This window comes from Mytilus edulis, chromosome 10 (genome assembly GCF_963676685.1).
Source record: "Mytilus edulis chromosome 10, xbMytEdul2.2, whole genome shotgun sequence".
Classification (NCBI taxonomy): domain Eukaryota; kingdom Metazoa; phylum Mollusca; class Bivalvia; order Mytilida; family Mytilidae; genus Mytilus; species Mytilus edulis.
Window position 1 is genome coordinate 76,640,735 of NC_092353.1, and position 15,151 is coordinate 76,655,885.

At 31.1% G+C, this 15,151-nt stretch overlaps 2 protein-coding genes across 18 annotated transcripts in view; one reads left to right on the plus strand and one right to left on the minus strand.

Moving 5' to 3' along the window:
• The window catches only part of LOC139491926 (synaptotagmin-1-like), a 72,627-nt gene that overhangs the window by 30,685 nt on the left and 26,791 nt on the right, over nucleotides 1-15,151 (minus strand). For 15 of the 17 annotated variants that reach the window (XM_071279856.1, XM_071279863.1, XM_071279854.1 and 12 more), the window contains one exon: nucleotides 5,983-6,171. In XM_071279856.1, the coding sequence (XP_071135957.1) occupies nucleotides 5,983-6,160 (178 nt within the window). In that variant the 5' untranslated portion in view covers nucleotides 6,161-6,171. Of the gene's footprint in view, nucleotides 1-5,982; nucleotides 6,172-14,446; nucleotides 14,731-15,151 lie in introns of those variants that run through there. The other 2 variants (XM_071279861.1, XM_071279870.1) reach the window with 2 other exon arrangements.
• Nucleotides 1,417-3,320, plus strand: LOC139491930 (heavy metal-binding protein HIP-like). The gene is made up of 3 exons (XM_071279875.1): nucleotides 1,417-1,483; nucleotides 2,368-2,509; nucleotides 2,877-3,320. Exons 1-3 carry the CDS (start codon nucleotides 1,478-1,480, stop codon nucleotides 3,275-3,277), a joined length of 549 nt encoding a protein of 182 aa, XP_071135976.1. The 5' UTR covers nucleotides 1,417-1,477; the 3' UTR covers nucleotides 3,278-3,320.

Sequence of the window (15,151 nt, forward strand, 5' to 3'; positions counted from 1 at the left end):
ATTTTTCATCGCTAAATATGAAGGTAAGAATAAAAATTAAGGATGTTCGCTTGTCATGTTTTGGAATTTTTGTCCGATTTTCAATTTAAATGCCTTTAAAAAAAATTGCCCATTGACCCCTATTTTTCTTTTTATAAATCTTTTACATGTATAATAATAAGCCATCTGTGAGAGTCTTATGAAATTTTAATTATTTTTTAATAGTTTTTGAGAACTTAAGACTTGTCAATTATATATAGCTATGAAAAGTCAAGAGAGAACAATTTCCCACCTAATTTCATAGGATTAATGTCTTTTTTTAGACTAAGGAATTGTAGATAAACCTTCAAAATTTATAGTGAATGGTAAGGGGATGAACATTTATGACTTAATTAAAGAAATTTCAAAGGACAGTGGAAATTTTAATTTCAGAAATTCATAAAAACTAATGGGAGGTGAAGCATTTTTTAGTTATTGTTTTCGAAAACTGGAAAATCCCCCCTTTTAAGTGAAAAAACCCCCCAAAAACATGAAAACTTAAAATCTAAAATTTTCAAAACATGTAAGGGAGCTCACATTTAGATATAAACAATTCACCAAAGTTTCATGCCATTTGGGTAAAGTGTTTTTAAGTTCTGTCTAACATGTTGAATACTGACAGATGGACGTATAACGATATATCATATATAATATGTCCTGTAAAGGGCCGTATAAAAACATGAACAAAGAAAAAAAAAAATCTTTTTCAGAATTATGCCACACCTTTTCATATATAAAGCTTCTCATTTCCATTTATGCTTAAAATTAAAAAAAAATGATAAATGTTTTATTTATTCACAATTTTATATATTGTGGGGTATTGAAAGTTTTTTCCATAATTTGTTGCTAAAAATTAACAGGAATAATGTATTTTCATCCTTTTCTACAGCTGGTGAAATTATTTATTTCTTTTATTGGACCATTCCTTTATTACTATGGAGATGAAGTATCGGCTGCTGGAATTCTTGAATCTATTCAGTCTGATGTTCATAAAATTCTAGCAAGGTCTGGACGGGAAAACCCAGTTAATGGTAAGGAATGATTCAATTCAAATTAAATTAAAGAACAATGCTCCAGCTACTACTCCAGCTACCATACTTTTGAACGTAACTAATAAATTTTTCATTTAAAAGAAACAAATCAAATCGTAATTTTTAAAAGACTTTTTTTTAAAAATTGTTGTTCCTTGAACAGAAAATGTTACCCTTTATGTACACTGTAGGTCAGAATACTCAATCAAGACAATCACAGCCTTTTATTTCCAAGAATTAACTTTTTTGAGAGTGATCTTTTCTTGTGATCAAATATTGTTGACACTCATACATACATAAGATTGGCAATGTTAGAACAATGTTATAAGTATATATCAAATGGAATATCTCCAAGGCAAATTGTATGTATCAACAGATCAGCAACAGTTTGAACATCCACAGTATATTGTAATTTTTCATCGCTAAATATGAAGGTAAGAATAAAAATTAAGGATGTTCGCTTGTCATGTTTTGGAATTTTTGTCCGATTTTCAATTTAAATGCCTTTAAAAAAAATTGCCCATTGACCCCTATTTTTCTTTTTATAAATCTTTTACATGTATAATAATAAGCCATCTGTGAGAGTCTTATGAAATTTTAATTATTTTTTAATAGTTTTTGAGAACTTAAGACTTGTCAATTATATATAGCTATGAAAAGTCAAGAGAGAACAATTTCCCACCTAATTTCATAGGATTAATGTCTTTTTTTAGACTAAGGAATTGTAGATAAACCTTCAAAATTTATAGTGAATGGTAAGGGGATGAACATTTATGACTTAATTAAAGAAATTTCAAAGGACAGTGGAAATTTTAATTTCAGAAATTCATAAAAACTAATGGGAGGTGAAGCATTTTTTAGTTATTGTTTTCGAAAACTGGAAAATCCCCCCTTTTAAGTGAAAAAACCCCCCAAAAACATGAAAACTTAAAATCTAAAATTTTCAAAACATGTAAGGGAGCTCACATTTAGATATAAACAATTCACCAAAGTTTCATGCCATTTGGGTAAAGTGTTTTTAAGTTCTGTCTAACATGTTGAATACTGACAGATGGACGTATAACGATATATCATATATAATATGTCCTGTAAAGGGCCGTATAAAAACATGAACAAAGAAAAAAAAAAATCTTTTTCAGAATTATGCCACACCTTTTCATATATAAAGCTTCTCATTTCCATTTATGCTTAAAATTAAAAAAAAATGATAAATGTTTTATTTATTCACAATTTTATATATTGTGGGGTATTGAAAGTTTTTTCCATAATTTGTTGCTAAAAATTAACAGGAATAATGTATTTTCATCCTTTTCTACAGCTGGTGAAATTATTTATTTCTTTTATTGGACCATTCCTTTATTACTATGGAGATGAAGTATCGGCTGCTGGAATTCTTGAATCTATTCAGTCTGATGTTCATAAAATTCTAGCAAGGTCTGGACGGGAAAACCCAGTTAATGGTAAGGAATGATTCAATTCAAATTAAATTAAAGAACAATGCTCCAGCTACTACTCCAGCTACCATACTTTTGAACGTAACTAATAAATTTTTCATTTAAAAGAAACAAATCAAATCGTAATTTTTAAAAGACTTTTTTTTAAAAATTGTTGTTCCTTGAACAGAAAATGTTACCCTTTATGTACACTGTAGGTCAGAATACTCAATCAAGACAATCACAGCCTTTTATTTCCAAGAATTAACTTTTTTGAGAGTGATCTTTTCTTGTGATCAAATATTGTTGACACTCATACATACATAAGATTGGCTATGATAGCTTATCTCCTTTATCATATATTGAATTCTCAAATTTCATATTATAATTTTAGTGACATATAAGCCTGCCTTCCTCGCCAACTTGTCACACACATTAAGCAACCTTCAATCTAACCAGATAGTAAAGTTTGACACAGTTATAACAAATATCGGTGAACATTACAGTCCAGCAACTGGAAAATTTACAGCCCCACAAGATGGAATATATGCTTTTTCTTGGACTTGCTTGACTCCTGCTGGAAGCAGATTTGAAACACAACTTTTAGTAAATGACCGTTACATTTCCGCTAATAGAGCAAATGCTCAAAACATCAACCAATATGTTCAAGGCACAAAGAATGTGGTAGTACAGATGAAAAAAGGAGATGAAGCTGCTGTTAGAGTGCTTTCATTTGCTGGTTTAATATTACATGGAAATGGTCTTTTTTCTGCTTTCTCTGGTTTTATGATTTAGTATTACATATATGGGATCATAAAAATAAAATCAATAAAAAATATCTTTATCTTTCTTTCTATATAGAACTTAAAATATACACAACCCAGTTTATTAGGGCTGTTTAAAACACCCAAAACCCCTTCATGCATGAATAAAAGGAGATGTTTCGGATATTACATCAATGAGACATCAACTTTATAACAATAAAGACAGCTGTTTAAACAAACTGTGTCAAGTTCATAAACTTCCAAAGTCTTAAGTGAAATTAATTCGAAACATAATCATATATCTGGGCCATAGGTATAGGAAGATGTGGTATGAGAGCCAATGAGACAACTCTCCATTTATGTCACAATTATAAAAGTAAACCATTATAGGTCAAGGTAACAGAGCCTAGGCTCATACTGTGAAAACAGCAAGCTTAGTCTTATGGGCCTGAAAATCACAGGCAAACAACCCATAATTAAAAAATATGTAAGGGCTGCTAAACCACAAGCAGTGGGACACATTCTACGGCAGACCATTAAGATATGACACAAAAAAACTAATGACAATTTTTTTTACTTTGGACCTTTTATGAACCAGATATCTTGTAATTGGTTTGGATTATTCAGATCATTTGAAACTGCACAATCTTTGGAAAGTTACCAGAAAAAATCTTTGGTTTACAGGAGCAATATTAATATTCTAAGTTTTGACAGAGATATGGTTCTTAAGTTAGTTTGGCAAAATAAGATTCCTGTTTTTTTCTGTGACTCCAGGGCATTCTTGTATTTTCAAACATGGTATTAGAGGGTAGTATAAAAAATAAGTGGTTAATGATTGCCAATGAGACAACTGTCCAAAAGAGACCAAAATGACACAGAAATGAACAACTATAGGTCACCGTACGGTCTTCAACAATGAGCAAAGCCCATACCGCATAGTCAGCTATAAAAGGCCCCGAAATGACAATGTAAAACAATTCAAACTGGAAAACTAATGGCCTTATTTATATAAAAAAATGAAGAAAAACAAATATGTAACACATAAACAAAGGACAACCACTGAATTACAGGCTCCTGACTTTGGACAGGCACATTCATAAATAATGTGGCAGGGTTAAACATGTTAGCGGGATCCCAACCCTCCACTAACCTGGGGAAGAAAGTGCTTACATTTCTGTATGATAGAATTTGATCGCCTATAAATACAGTTGTTGAACTTGAACTTAAAGCTTTGAGGACAAAGAAAGTATAGACTTTGTTTGACGTTAGAAAAAGCTCCTAACACATTGTCTTTCCATGAACATGACTGACAACAGTTAATATTAATTATAAATGCTTTAAAAATAAGCAAAAATCATGTCTTTTAAAACATTTTTAACACTTTAAGCAAGATGTTTTCAATTAGGAGAGGTCTTCCAAAGGGGAAATAACTCTAAATACACTATCAAATAATAGCAAATACAATGTATTAGAAATTTAAGAGTTTTCAAATATTTTTTCTATATCAACAAATTCATTCAAAGGAATACAACAATTAACTGAAACAAAATTCCACATTACTTTTCCAGATTTCAAAATAACAGTGTGTGAATCCTCAGACAACTAGACCCTCTTGGTGATTTGCATATCAAAACAAATTATTCATTATAAAGTAACATGCCCTCATATAGTTTTTTATAGATGAAATATATGTAAAAAAATTAAACTTCCTCGTAAATTACATACAGAAATTTGGTATGTAAACGTGTAATTGAGACGAGATGAAGCCAGCTGTTCCAACTTGGTCAATACTTTACTTATATACAAATATAGATTTATTTGTTAGTTTTTTCCAGCCAATTTCACAAATTAGATTTATCTGTACTTTTTAGTTTTGTATCATGCCTGAAAGGAATTTATGACATCTTTTCATATTGAAGAAAACATTAAAGGGGTCTCTGATACAATATCTTTCTGATAATCATACTGATAATGTTATTTCTATTGTCAAAGGGGATATATATTCTATTAAAAGAAAATAACTTCAGGGATGTGTTTTACAGGGATTAAAAATATGTCACAAAATGAATGAGTACCATCAGAAAGATACAGCTTAATTCAAATATTTTAATTGAAGCTTAATATGCATCAAATCTAAATATATCAATCATGTCAATAAAAGGATATGTTTGATTCAGGGTTTAAAAAAATATTCAGAGAGCTAAATTAACTTTGTAGTCATAAATAGTCAATCATCTATGCAAAGGCCTAAATAGTCATTGGTCTGCAGATCAATTAAACAGATATCAACACCAAATTTCCTAAATGTCAAAATTCCTCATTTTAAGAATACTAAAAGATATCAGGGAACTAAAATCTTATGAAAGCTTTCAAACATTCACAGTTCAAATTTTTATGTCAAGTACATAACACATTTATTGACAATAAAATTGAGAATGGAAACGAGGAATGTGTCAATAAGAGACAACAACCCAACCAAAGAGCAGAAAACACATACGCTGTGACAAACCAAGGGGTTTTATAAGGAGGATCTTATGGACAACCATTGGTCAAATTGTAGTGTACTGTGAAGGATCTGAATGTACAAAGACTCATAAAACCACATAAACTCATCTGTGATGACAAAGTACATATGGTAGTAGTTGGAACCTAAATAGATTCTAAATGTTTCGTAATTCATTAAAAGAGAATTTAAGAAAGCTATCTTCCCATTTAACATTCAATTCTTATACTTACAAGAGTTAATCTCATCCATAATTTTATTCTTTAGATTATCCATAGCTGATGGTTTGGTTGTGGAAGCAGCCACATCGTTTGCCATGGTACCAGATCCTCCACTACCATTGCCAGCAGACGGCGACGTGGATTCACCCACATCACGACGATACCGATAAATTGAATCCATCATAGGCATCTTGGAAACCTCTGAAAAAATAAATTAAATAAAAATAATTACTCTTGATTTTATTTGTTACAGATTTGTTACTTATTTATATGGAGTTTTGTGGGTATAAGTGAACTATCCTTGTAATTTAAGCGATCGAAGAAATAAAAATTACCTATAATAGGTGTATAAAATAAAACTGAAAGTGGTAATGTAAATGGGGGAATATGTCCATACCAAGAGTTTACAACCGGACCAAAGAGCAAAAAACAGCTGAAGCTAGGCCACCACTGGGTCTTCAACAGAATGAATACTCAAATCCCACAACCAAGTCTGGCTTCAGTTGACCCCTAAATAATCACATGTACTAGCTCAGTGAAAATTTATACATACTTTCGCTAAACCACAAAATCAAGCATTATAAAAAGCAAATTTTCCCCCTCAATCCAAGAATATTGGAACACACAAAATGTAAACGAATCCACAATATTAATTTAAGAATCGCAGTAACCAAATGCTGCTATAACATTATCATTTAAAAAAAAAATAAACATTAGAAGCAAATTGTAATTGACTATTATATAGTCCTGAAAGTATTATGACAGTCTGTAGGATATGCCGTCTATTTTAAACCAGGTTTTATTGTTTTTCAAACCCCCGCCCCCCCTCTCTTCTTAAAAGGCAGAAATATATGAGTCAATAAACCAACTGTATCTTCAAAACAATGTCCAAAATTATTATAAGAGTTAGTAGGTTTAGAGTAAGCTGCATTTCAAAATAAATGATTCACATGGCTAAATGGAGTTTGCTGTCACATGTCACAGTCAATGATTGAATGCCCTTTCTCCATAACCACAGCAGAGCTTGAGTGTATTTATTTTGAAGTTAACGACAAATGCATATATTACACCTCAACAGATGCCTCTTTGGACTCTTATCTGAGTTGTTTTTAAAAGACAGTGTGTGATCTGAACAGAGGTCTTCTCTTATCTGCGAGTTGTTTTTAAAAGACAGTGTGTGATCTGAACAGAGGTCTTTTCCTGAGTACAACATACAGATTGTTGTATCCTAATCCACAAGCTGCTCACTGACTTTAAATTTTTGTTCACACCTGTTTTAGACCTAATCACGATAAACAGATAATATTTTCACACATATAAAATCTATGTAATCAAAATATAGATCACTGAACTTGGATTGAAAGCATGTACGTCATTTGAAGTAAATTTGGTGTTGACACCTTGTTTTTGAGTCCCTTTTAAAAGAATACAACAAAAGTCACAGGTCTACAATTAGTCTCTGTTGATAATAAACTATTTTTGAAAGTACATAAAAGCTCCATTTTTGCCTAAATTAGATGGTGTAGAAAAAATACATACCACTGAAATTCAAGCCTAAAAATTCCACATGGTAACTATGATTATACAAGTTTGAAAACTATTTAGAGAAAGCTCAAAGCAATACTTTTACAGGAATATTTCACTAATTTAGTAAATAATTCAAGCACAATTGCAACAGTTCTTTGAAAATTAATCCCTCCGGTTGAGTATATATATTTTTGGTTGTAAATATATATAATATTGCTTAATTCACCAATCAAAGAAAAATATTTTCTAAAGTCTCTTATAGTTATTTTTTTTTTTTAAATTTAAACTAACCATGCAGTACTTAACTGGTTATGTAACCAGCCAGAAGTACTGCATGGTTAGTTTATAATAGAATTCTTATTACACAATTTTCACACTGTTTTATCCTTACGATGTCAGCATTGAAATAATTTCAAACATAGCAGCCTCCATCATTCTAAATAAATCATATGGTCAGACAAATCTGGTAAAAGTTACAAAGGATCTGATAGATCATAATTTTTACGTGATTAAAATGTTTTTTTATAAACCTCTGAGCCCATCCCTGGATTTGCTAATGGACATACAGAGTCCCCCCCCCCCCCCCTAAAAGTTTCAAGGTATATAATCCATTAAAACTGATGTACTTAATTAATCTTAGTCTTTATTACTATATGAAAAACAAGTTTCAAGGTATATAATCAATTCAAAGGTTAAGGTTATTTAATAATATAAAACCGTGAAATCGAAAGTCAGCTTTTAAGGAGAATTATACTTACAAACTTCTGCTCTAGAAAATCACAAAATCGATGAAAAGAAAACCTACTTCTAGCTTCAGTTTGTAATTACTTCAGTACCAAAATCAATATCAATTTTGGGCTATTTTTCTCAATTCATAAACCAACCATTCATATATAACACCATGGTCAATAAATTCTAATTAAATGAATGCAACATTTTTCAATCATTAAATACTAGATAAAAGAGATGCAAATTCTCGAATGATTTTTTCAAATTATTATTTAAACATAAAATCATACAAAGACAACTTTTTATAATAGTAGCTCATTAAGATTGGGTGAAAATCAATCGTTACTTAACAACTGAAATTGACGTCAGTCATACATTTCAGAAATCCATTACACACAGGATATGACTATTTCTACAATTTCAGCGTCGTAATAATCGTCGTAATAATCGTCAAAGTAAAAACAGAAATGATTTCTCCAACTTCCTGACCCTATACAGAGGCAATATATAACTGCCATTTTTAATATTTCTCATGTTGTTATTGTCAGTAGAGTACTAATTACACATAGTTATTCCATTAGATCTTTGTCCAAAATTAGAATTAACACGGAGCTTGTAACAATTTGTTTTCATTATGTTTTTCATAATGAAATTTGTTTAAGAGAAAAACTTTCTATCTGAATTAATAAAGTGTTTTATGTTGTGTTGTTGCTGAAAAACTCAGTACTTTATGATTAATTCTTTTAAGGGATTAGAGAGAGTTTACACATTTTTTTTAGCTTAGACTCAGCATTCAGTGCTTATTTTTACTGAGAATAAAAGATGGCACCACCTCTACATCCCCCTCCATCAACAGCACATGTGAAGCACTACTCCTAGAATCTTCATTCAATGCCGTACCATTTATTAGGATCACTCAAAATTTTTAATCCATCTGCTAATTGGACTCCTCAGTGAAAGGGAGAGTTTACACGCTATAAATGTCCAAAAACATTTCAATCCAGAGGTCTGATCAGGGATTGGGTAAAATTTAAGGAAGTTTGGGGGTACCCTACATCAAAAAGAAATCTAGAATTCACATAGTCTTTTATGATGGACAATCCCTCATTATTATAGTTTATTTAAAACAAATTGTTAAATAATTTTTGAAAGAAAATGGGGAATGTGTCAATGTGTCATAGATGGAGTAGGATTTTCTTGCTGCGTTGAAAAAAAGTGATGGATTCCGAAATTTTCATAACTGGCTGGCTAAGAGGGGGCCCACTATTGTAATGCTTAAGTAATTCCCTATGTAACCAACAAAAAAGTTTCCACAAAAAGGAGGAGCCCTGACCCAGAGATTCCCCTCCCCTACATCCACCTTTGAAAGACACATTTGTCAGGTAATGTCTTGTTGACAGTCATTCCACGTTTCTATTCTTTTTCCTATGTCAATATTTCCAAATTATCAGTATTCTACACTCTTTATCAAATGCAATTAAAAATTACCATGTAGACAAAAGACCAAATTATTACAAAGTATTGGTTAGGGGTTACCAGTACCAGATAGTCGTAATAATATTTGTTTTATGTCTGACTTTCCATAGATATTACATTATCCATACAGACTGCCGAGTCCAATAACTTAAAGCCTCCAATGTATATATTTATCTTGCTTTATTACTTGTTATGTAACAACGCACAAGCCATATGTTATTTTAGCTTCAATCAATGACAAGTCATTTCTATGGTAATATCTTCAAGCTCAGAGAAATCATCATTTTATGCATTATCGTTCTTTTACATGACTGCAGACAAACTCTGATTTATGACAATGTATTAAAACATCATAATACTTTTGGTGCATATACCATGTATACTATTATACTTTATTCGTGTTGTCTATTCTTTAGTTTTCTATGTTGTGTCATGTGTACTATTGTTTGTCTGTTTGTCTTTTTCATTTTTAGCCATGGCTTTGTCAGTTTATTTTAGATTAATGAGTTTGACTGTCCCTTTGGTATCTTTCTTCCCTCTTTTATTGGAAAGCACTTTAAGCCCATATGTGCAAAAGGCAAACAAATAACAAGAGTGCACACGCCCAAATGTCTCGCCTTCTTTACTAATCATTGATATTATGTTGATAGTCCTAACTATAAAGCTTTATCAAAAATTGTCACATAAACTTAACATTAACCAAGATAACTAATAAAACAAAGACCAATGAACCATGAAAATGAGGTCAAGGTCAGATGAACCATGCCAGGCAGACATGTACAGCTAACAATGCTTCCATACAACAAATAGAGTTGACCTATTACTTATAGTGTAAGAAAAAATAGACCAAAACACAAAAACTTAACACTGAGCAATGAACCGTGAAAATGAGGTCTGACAAGGTCAAATAAAACCTGCACGACTGACATATAGATCATAAAACATTTCCATACACCAAATATAGTTTACCTATGGCATATAGTATAAGATAAAAATACCAAAACTCAAAAACTTAACCTTGACCACTCAACCATGAAAATGAGGTCAAGGTCAGATGACATCTGCCCGCTAGACATGTTCACCTTACAATCATTCCATACAACAAATATAGTAGATCTATTGCATAAAGTATTAGAAAAACAGACCAAAACACAAAAACTTAACTATTACCATTCAACCATGAAAATGAGGTCAAGGTCAGATGACACCTGCCAGCTGAACTTTTTTTTACAAGTTGTCACTGAACCATGAAAATGAGGTCAAGGACATTGGACAAGTGACTGACAGAAACTTCGTAACATGAGGCATCTATATACAAAGTATGAAGCATCCAGGTCTTCCACCTTCTAAAATATAAAGCTTTTAAGAAGTTAGCTAACGCCTCCACCGCCTCCGCATCACTATCCCTATGTCGAGCTTTCTGCAACAAAAGTTGCAGGCTTGACAAAAACTAGTACAGATTGTTTCCAAATCTTCTTGAATTGTCTATATAAGCCATTAAACAATTAAATTACTACAGACTGCACATGGGGTTAAAAAAATACAAATTGAATAAAAAAAAAAAGAGTTATTTCCCCTTAAAATTGAAAACTATATATTTTTTAGAATGAGGCTGAACATGTTGAAGTTGACTGATCTTAATGTGCGAAATTTTTATCAATGCTGACATCATTAGAATAAAACGGGGATAAAAATTGTGTCAGCAGGATTCTATATATGATTTAGACTTGCATTTGTTGGTTATTGACCAGCTATAGTACTGGTCAGATAAAAATTAAAAATCAAATATATTTTCTTCCATGTGAGAATCAAGCAATTTACACAGAAGTGTTAATCAGGAGAAGTTAAAAATTTTGCAATAAAACTAGAAAATGGCTTAAATAAACTAGAGGCTCTCAAGAGCCTGTGTCGCTCACCTGTTAATGTGTTTACTGATGTCGGCCATCTTTGTTGGTAGACGGGGTCATTAGACACTCTTTTTAAAAATAGATACCCTAGTATCATGATTGTGGCCAAGTTTGGTTAAATTTGGCCAAGTAGTTTTAGAAAAGATTTTTATACAAGTTACAAAAATGAGGAAAAGTTGTTTAATATTGACTCTAAAGGGCAATAACTCCTTAGGGGGTCCTCTAACAATTTTGATCATGCTGACTTATTTGTAGATCTTACTTTGCTGAACATTATTGCTGTTTACAGTTTATCTCTATCTATAATAGTATTCAAGATAATAACCAAAAACTGCAAAATTTTCTTAAAATAACCAATTTAAGAGCAGAAACCCAACAACAGGTTGTCCGATTCAACTGAAAATTTGTGAGGGGATATATCTTATTCTGATGGACATTAAAATCTTGAAAGATTTGCCCTAAATGTCTTAGTTTCAAAGATATAAAGCAAAAACTGCATTTTACCACTATGTTCTAATTTTAGCCATGTCAGCCATTTTGTTTGGTAGGCTGGGTCATCGGACACATTTTTTAAACTATAAACCACAATGATAATTGTTGCCAAGTTTGATTAAATTTGGCAAAGTTGTTTTAGGGAAGAAGATTTTTAGAAAAGTTGCAAAAAATGATGAAAAGTTGTTAAAAATTGACTATAAAGGGCAATAACTCCTTAAGGGGTCGACTGGCCATTTTGGTCATGTTGACTTATTTGTAGGTCTTACTCTGCTGAACATTATTGCTGTTTACAGTTTATCTCTATCTATAATAGTATTCAAGATAATAACCAAAAACTGCAAAATTTCCTTAAAATAACCATTTCAGGGGCAGCAACCCAACAACAGGTTATCCGATTCGTCTGAAAATTTCAGGGCAGATAGATCTTCACCTGATAAACAATTTTACCCCTGTCAGATTTGCTCTAAATGCTTTGGTTTTTGAGTTATAAGCCAAAAACTGCATTTTACCCCTATGTTCTATTTTTAGCCATGGCGGCCATCTTGGTTGGTTTGACGGGTCACGCCACACATTTTTTAAACTAGATATCCCAAGGATGATTGTGGCCAAGTTTGGTAGAATTTGGCCCAGTAGTTTCAGAGGAGAAGATTTTTGTAAAAGTTTACAGACGACGGACGACGGACGCCAAGTGATGAGAAAAGCTCACTTGACCTTTCAGGTCAGGTGAGCAAAAAAGCAATTCATATTGCCTTACAAATTTTATGACAGATTCATACATCTTCAAAAAGTGAAATCTTGAAAATTTGTGATAATGACTTTATACCTGTTTTATCAAAACGTAATTTCTCTTTAATAAGATGAAATTACCATATGCTTAATATTAAACAAAGAAAATTGCTCTTTGTCATATAACATACAAACACACTGAAGAAAACCTCAATGGATATCTTTATTGTGGGAATTATAAAAGTTCTATTTTTTTTTTTTATAAAATCCTCAAAAATGATCCCCCTCTATTCAATCTGGACATAAAAAAACCTTGAAAATACTACTTCAGAACCTTTTTTAAAACCAGGGGATGTTTATGTATGTTATATGTGTTGCATATGTTGTAGTTTGTGGTGCCATAAATGAATATTCCCCTCCCTCATCCAGTGGTAGTTATGTCCAAAAATAACAAGTCATCCCTGGAATCTGAATTTTCTTGAATCTGTATGGAAATCAAAATACAATTGTTTTTTTTACATGATCAAACAGTTTTGCCAAGAAGAGAAAATAATGAAAAATTTGCCCTCTCCAAACTTGAAAGGTGGTGAAAGGTGGTGGTGTTGTTTTTTTTTTTTTTTGGGGGGGGGGGGGGGGGAGAAAAAAATAGATTTTTAAGCGACATACAAACTCATAAATTGTAAAACAACCTGTCAACACCACTGAAAAAAAAAAACCAACAAGCAACTGACAAACAACTGTATATTAAAAAACACAACTAAAAACCTAATGATTTCTACCAAAAGTCAGGGGTGATCTAAGGTGTTCTGGAAGGGCAAGCAGATCCTGCTTAACATCAGAGTGGAGAAAAACTCACATCAAGGAATGATCAATGTATCTGTCCATGAATAAATAATTAAATAAACTTTTTATTAAGCCAAATCATTAAGGCAATTTATTTATTTCAATAAAAAAAAAATACTTGATCTTAAATCACATTTCATACAATCAATATTTTTTTTGCTTTGGATAGGTTAATTGGTTATACATTTTGTCCTTTTTGTTTATGAATGTCAACTTTGAATTTGATTTTGAATTTTCAATAGCTTGGCCTCAAGAATCATTCGTCAAGGGACATAAATTGTTGAAAATGTGTGTCTTGTGCATTAAAATTGGTACTGTTTAATATTTTTATTTTTAGAAATTTCAAAACAGATGAATGAAGATGTTTCAATTGTTTATTTATAGATATGATGGCATATACTAGGAAAAATAGTTTATATAAAAAGAGGGTGGCAAAAACAAACCACCATGGAATCTAACTATATATATATTTTATGCTAATTAATGATTTCTTAGAGGTGTTTGTTTTAATAATTAATACATACAATATATAAGTTCATAACAGAAATGATTTGTTCAAGATGAATAGAATTGCTGAGTATACTTTATCAAATATATGAAATTATCGTCTCTAACAAAGATCAAAACTGTTATTATACTGATTCTCTCTTCCAGAAATGTCAAAACAACTTTCTTCCATAAACCGACCAAAAATCAATAGTGGAAAATGGCGGAGTTTATAATCATTTTAATTTTAACATCCATTTTTTGTGCTTACATACATTCTCTCTTACCTGCCTGCTGTGGTCACTAATTTACAAATCTGATAAAGTTTGATTAAAATCACAAAAATTTAATAATAATCCATGTCACATTTTGGAAATAGAGAAAAATTATCCATTTTCACATTGAAGACAAAATTTCCATGATAACAACACCAAAGCTAGATAGTATTGATTGATGCTGTGAACGTAATCAATAGAAGCATTGCATTCTGGGATATATTATTGATGAAGCCTCTGTTCCCGATCTACCATAAGGCGATTGATGTCCGTAGTCTATAATCAATACAAATTATGTATTATGACGTCTCCAGGGATTATGGATTTTATAAATATGAAAAACTGTCACTTAATTATGAATCTGTCACTAAATTCATAAAAGTTAACCAATCATAAATTCAATATGGATCTAATTAATTATTGGTAATTTAACTGTATAATAGGCAGGTGGTTTCTGTATGTTAATTAATAATTGTATGATTTACCTGTAATTAGCAACAGGTGACATTAAGTATAATGTTTTTTGACAACTCATTACAGTTACCCCCCCCCCTTTTCCACCTAAAAAAAAAATGAAAAAAAATTAAAAAAAAATTGAAGCTTTTAATTGCAAATTAAACAAATTATACAAATATATATATAAACAAACAAAATCCAAAAAATTTGATGACACAAATTTAAAATTTATGCTTAAAAAATATTTGGTGACATAAATTT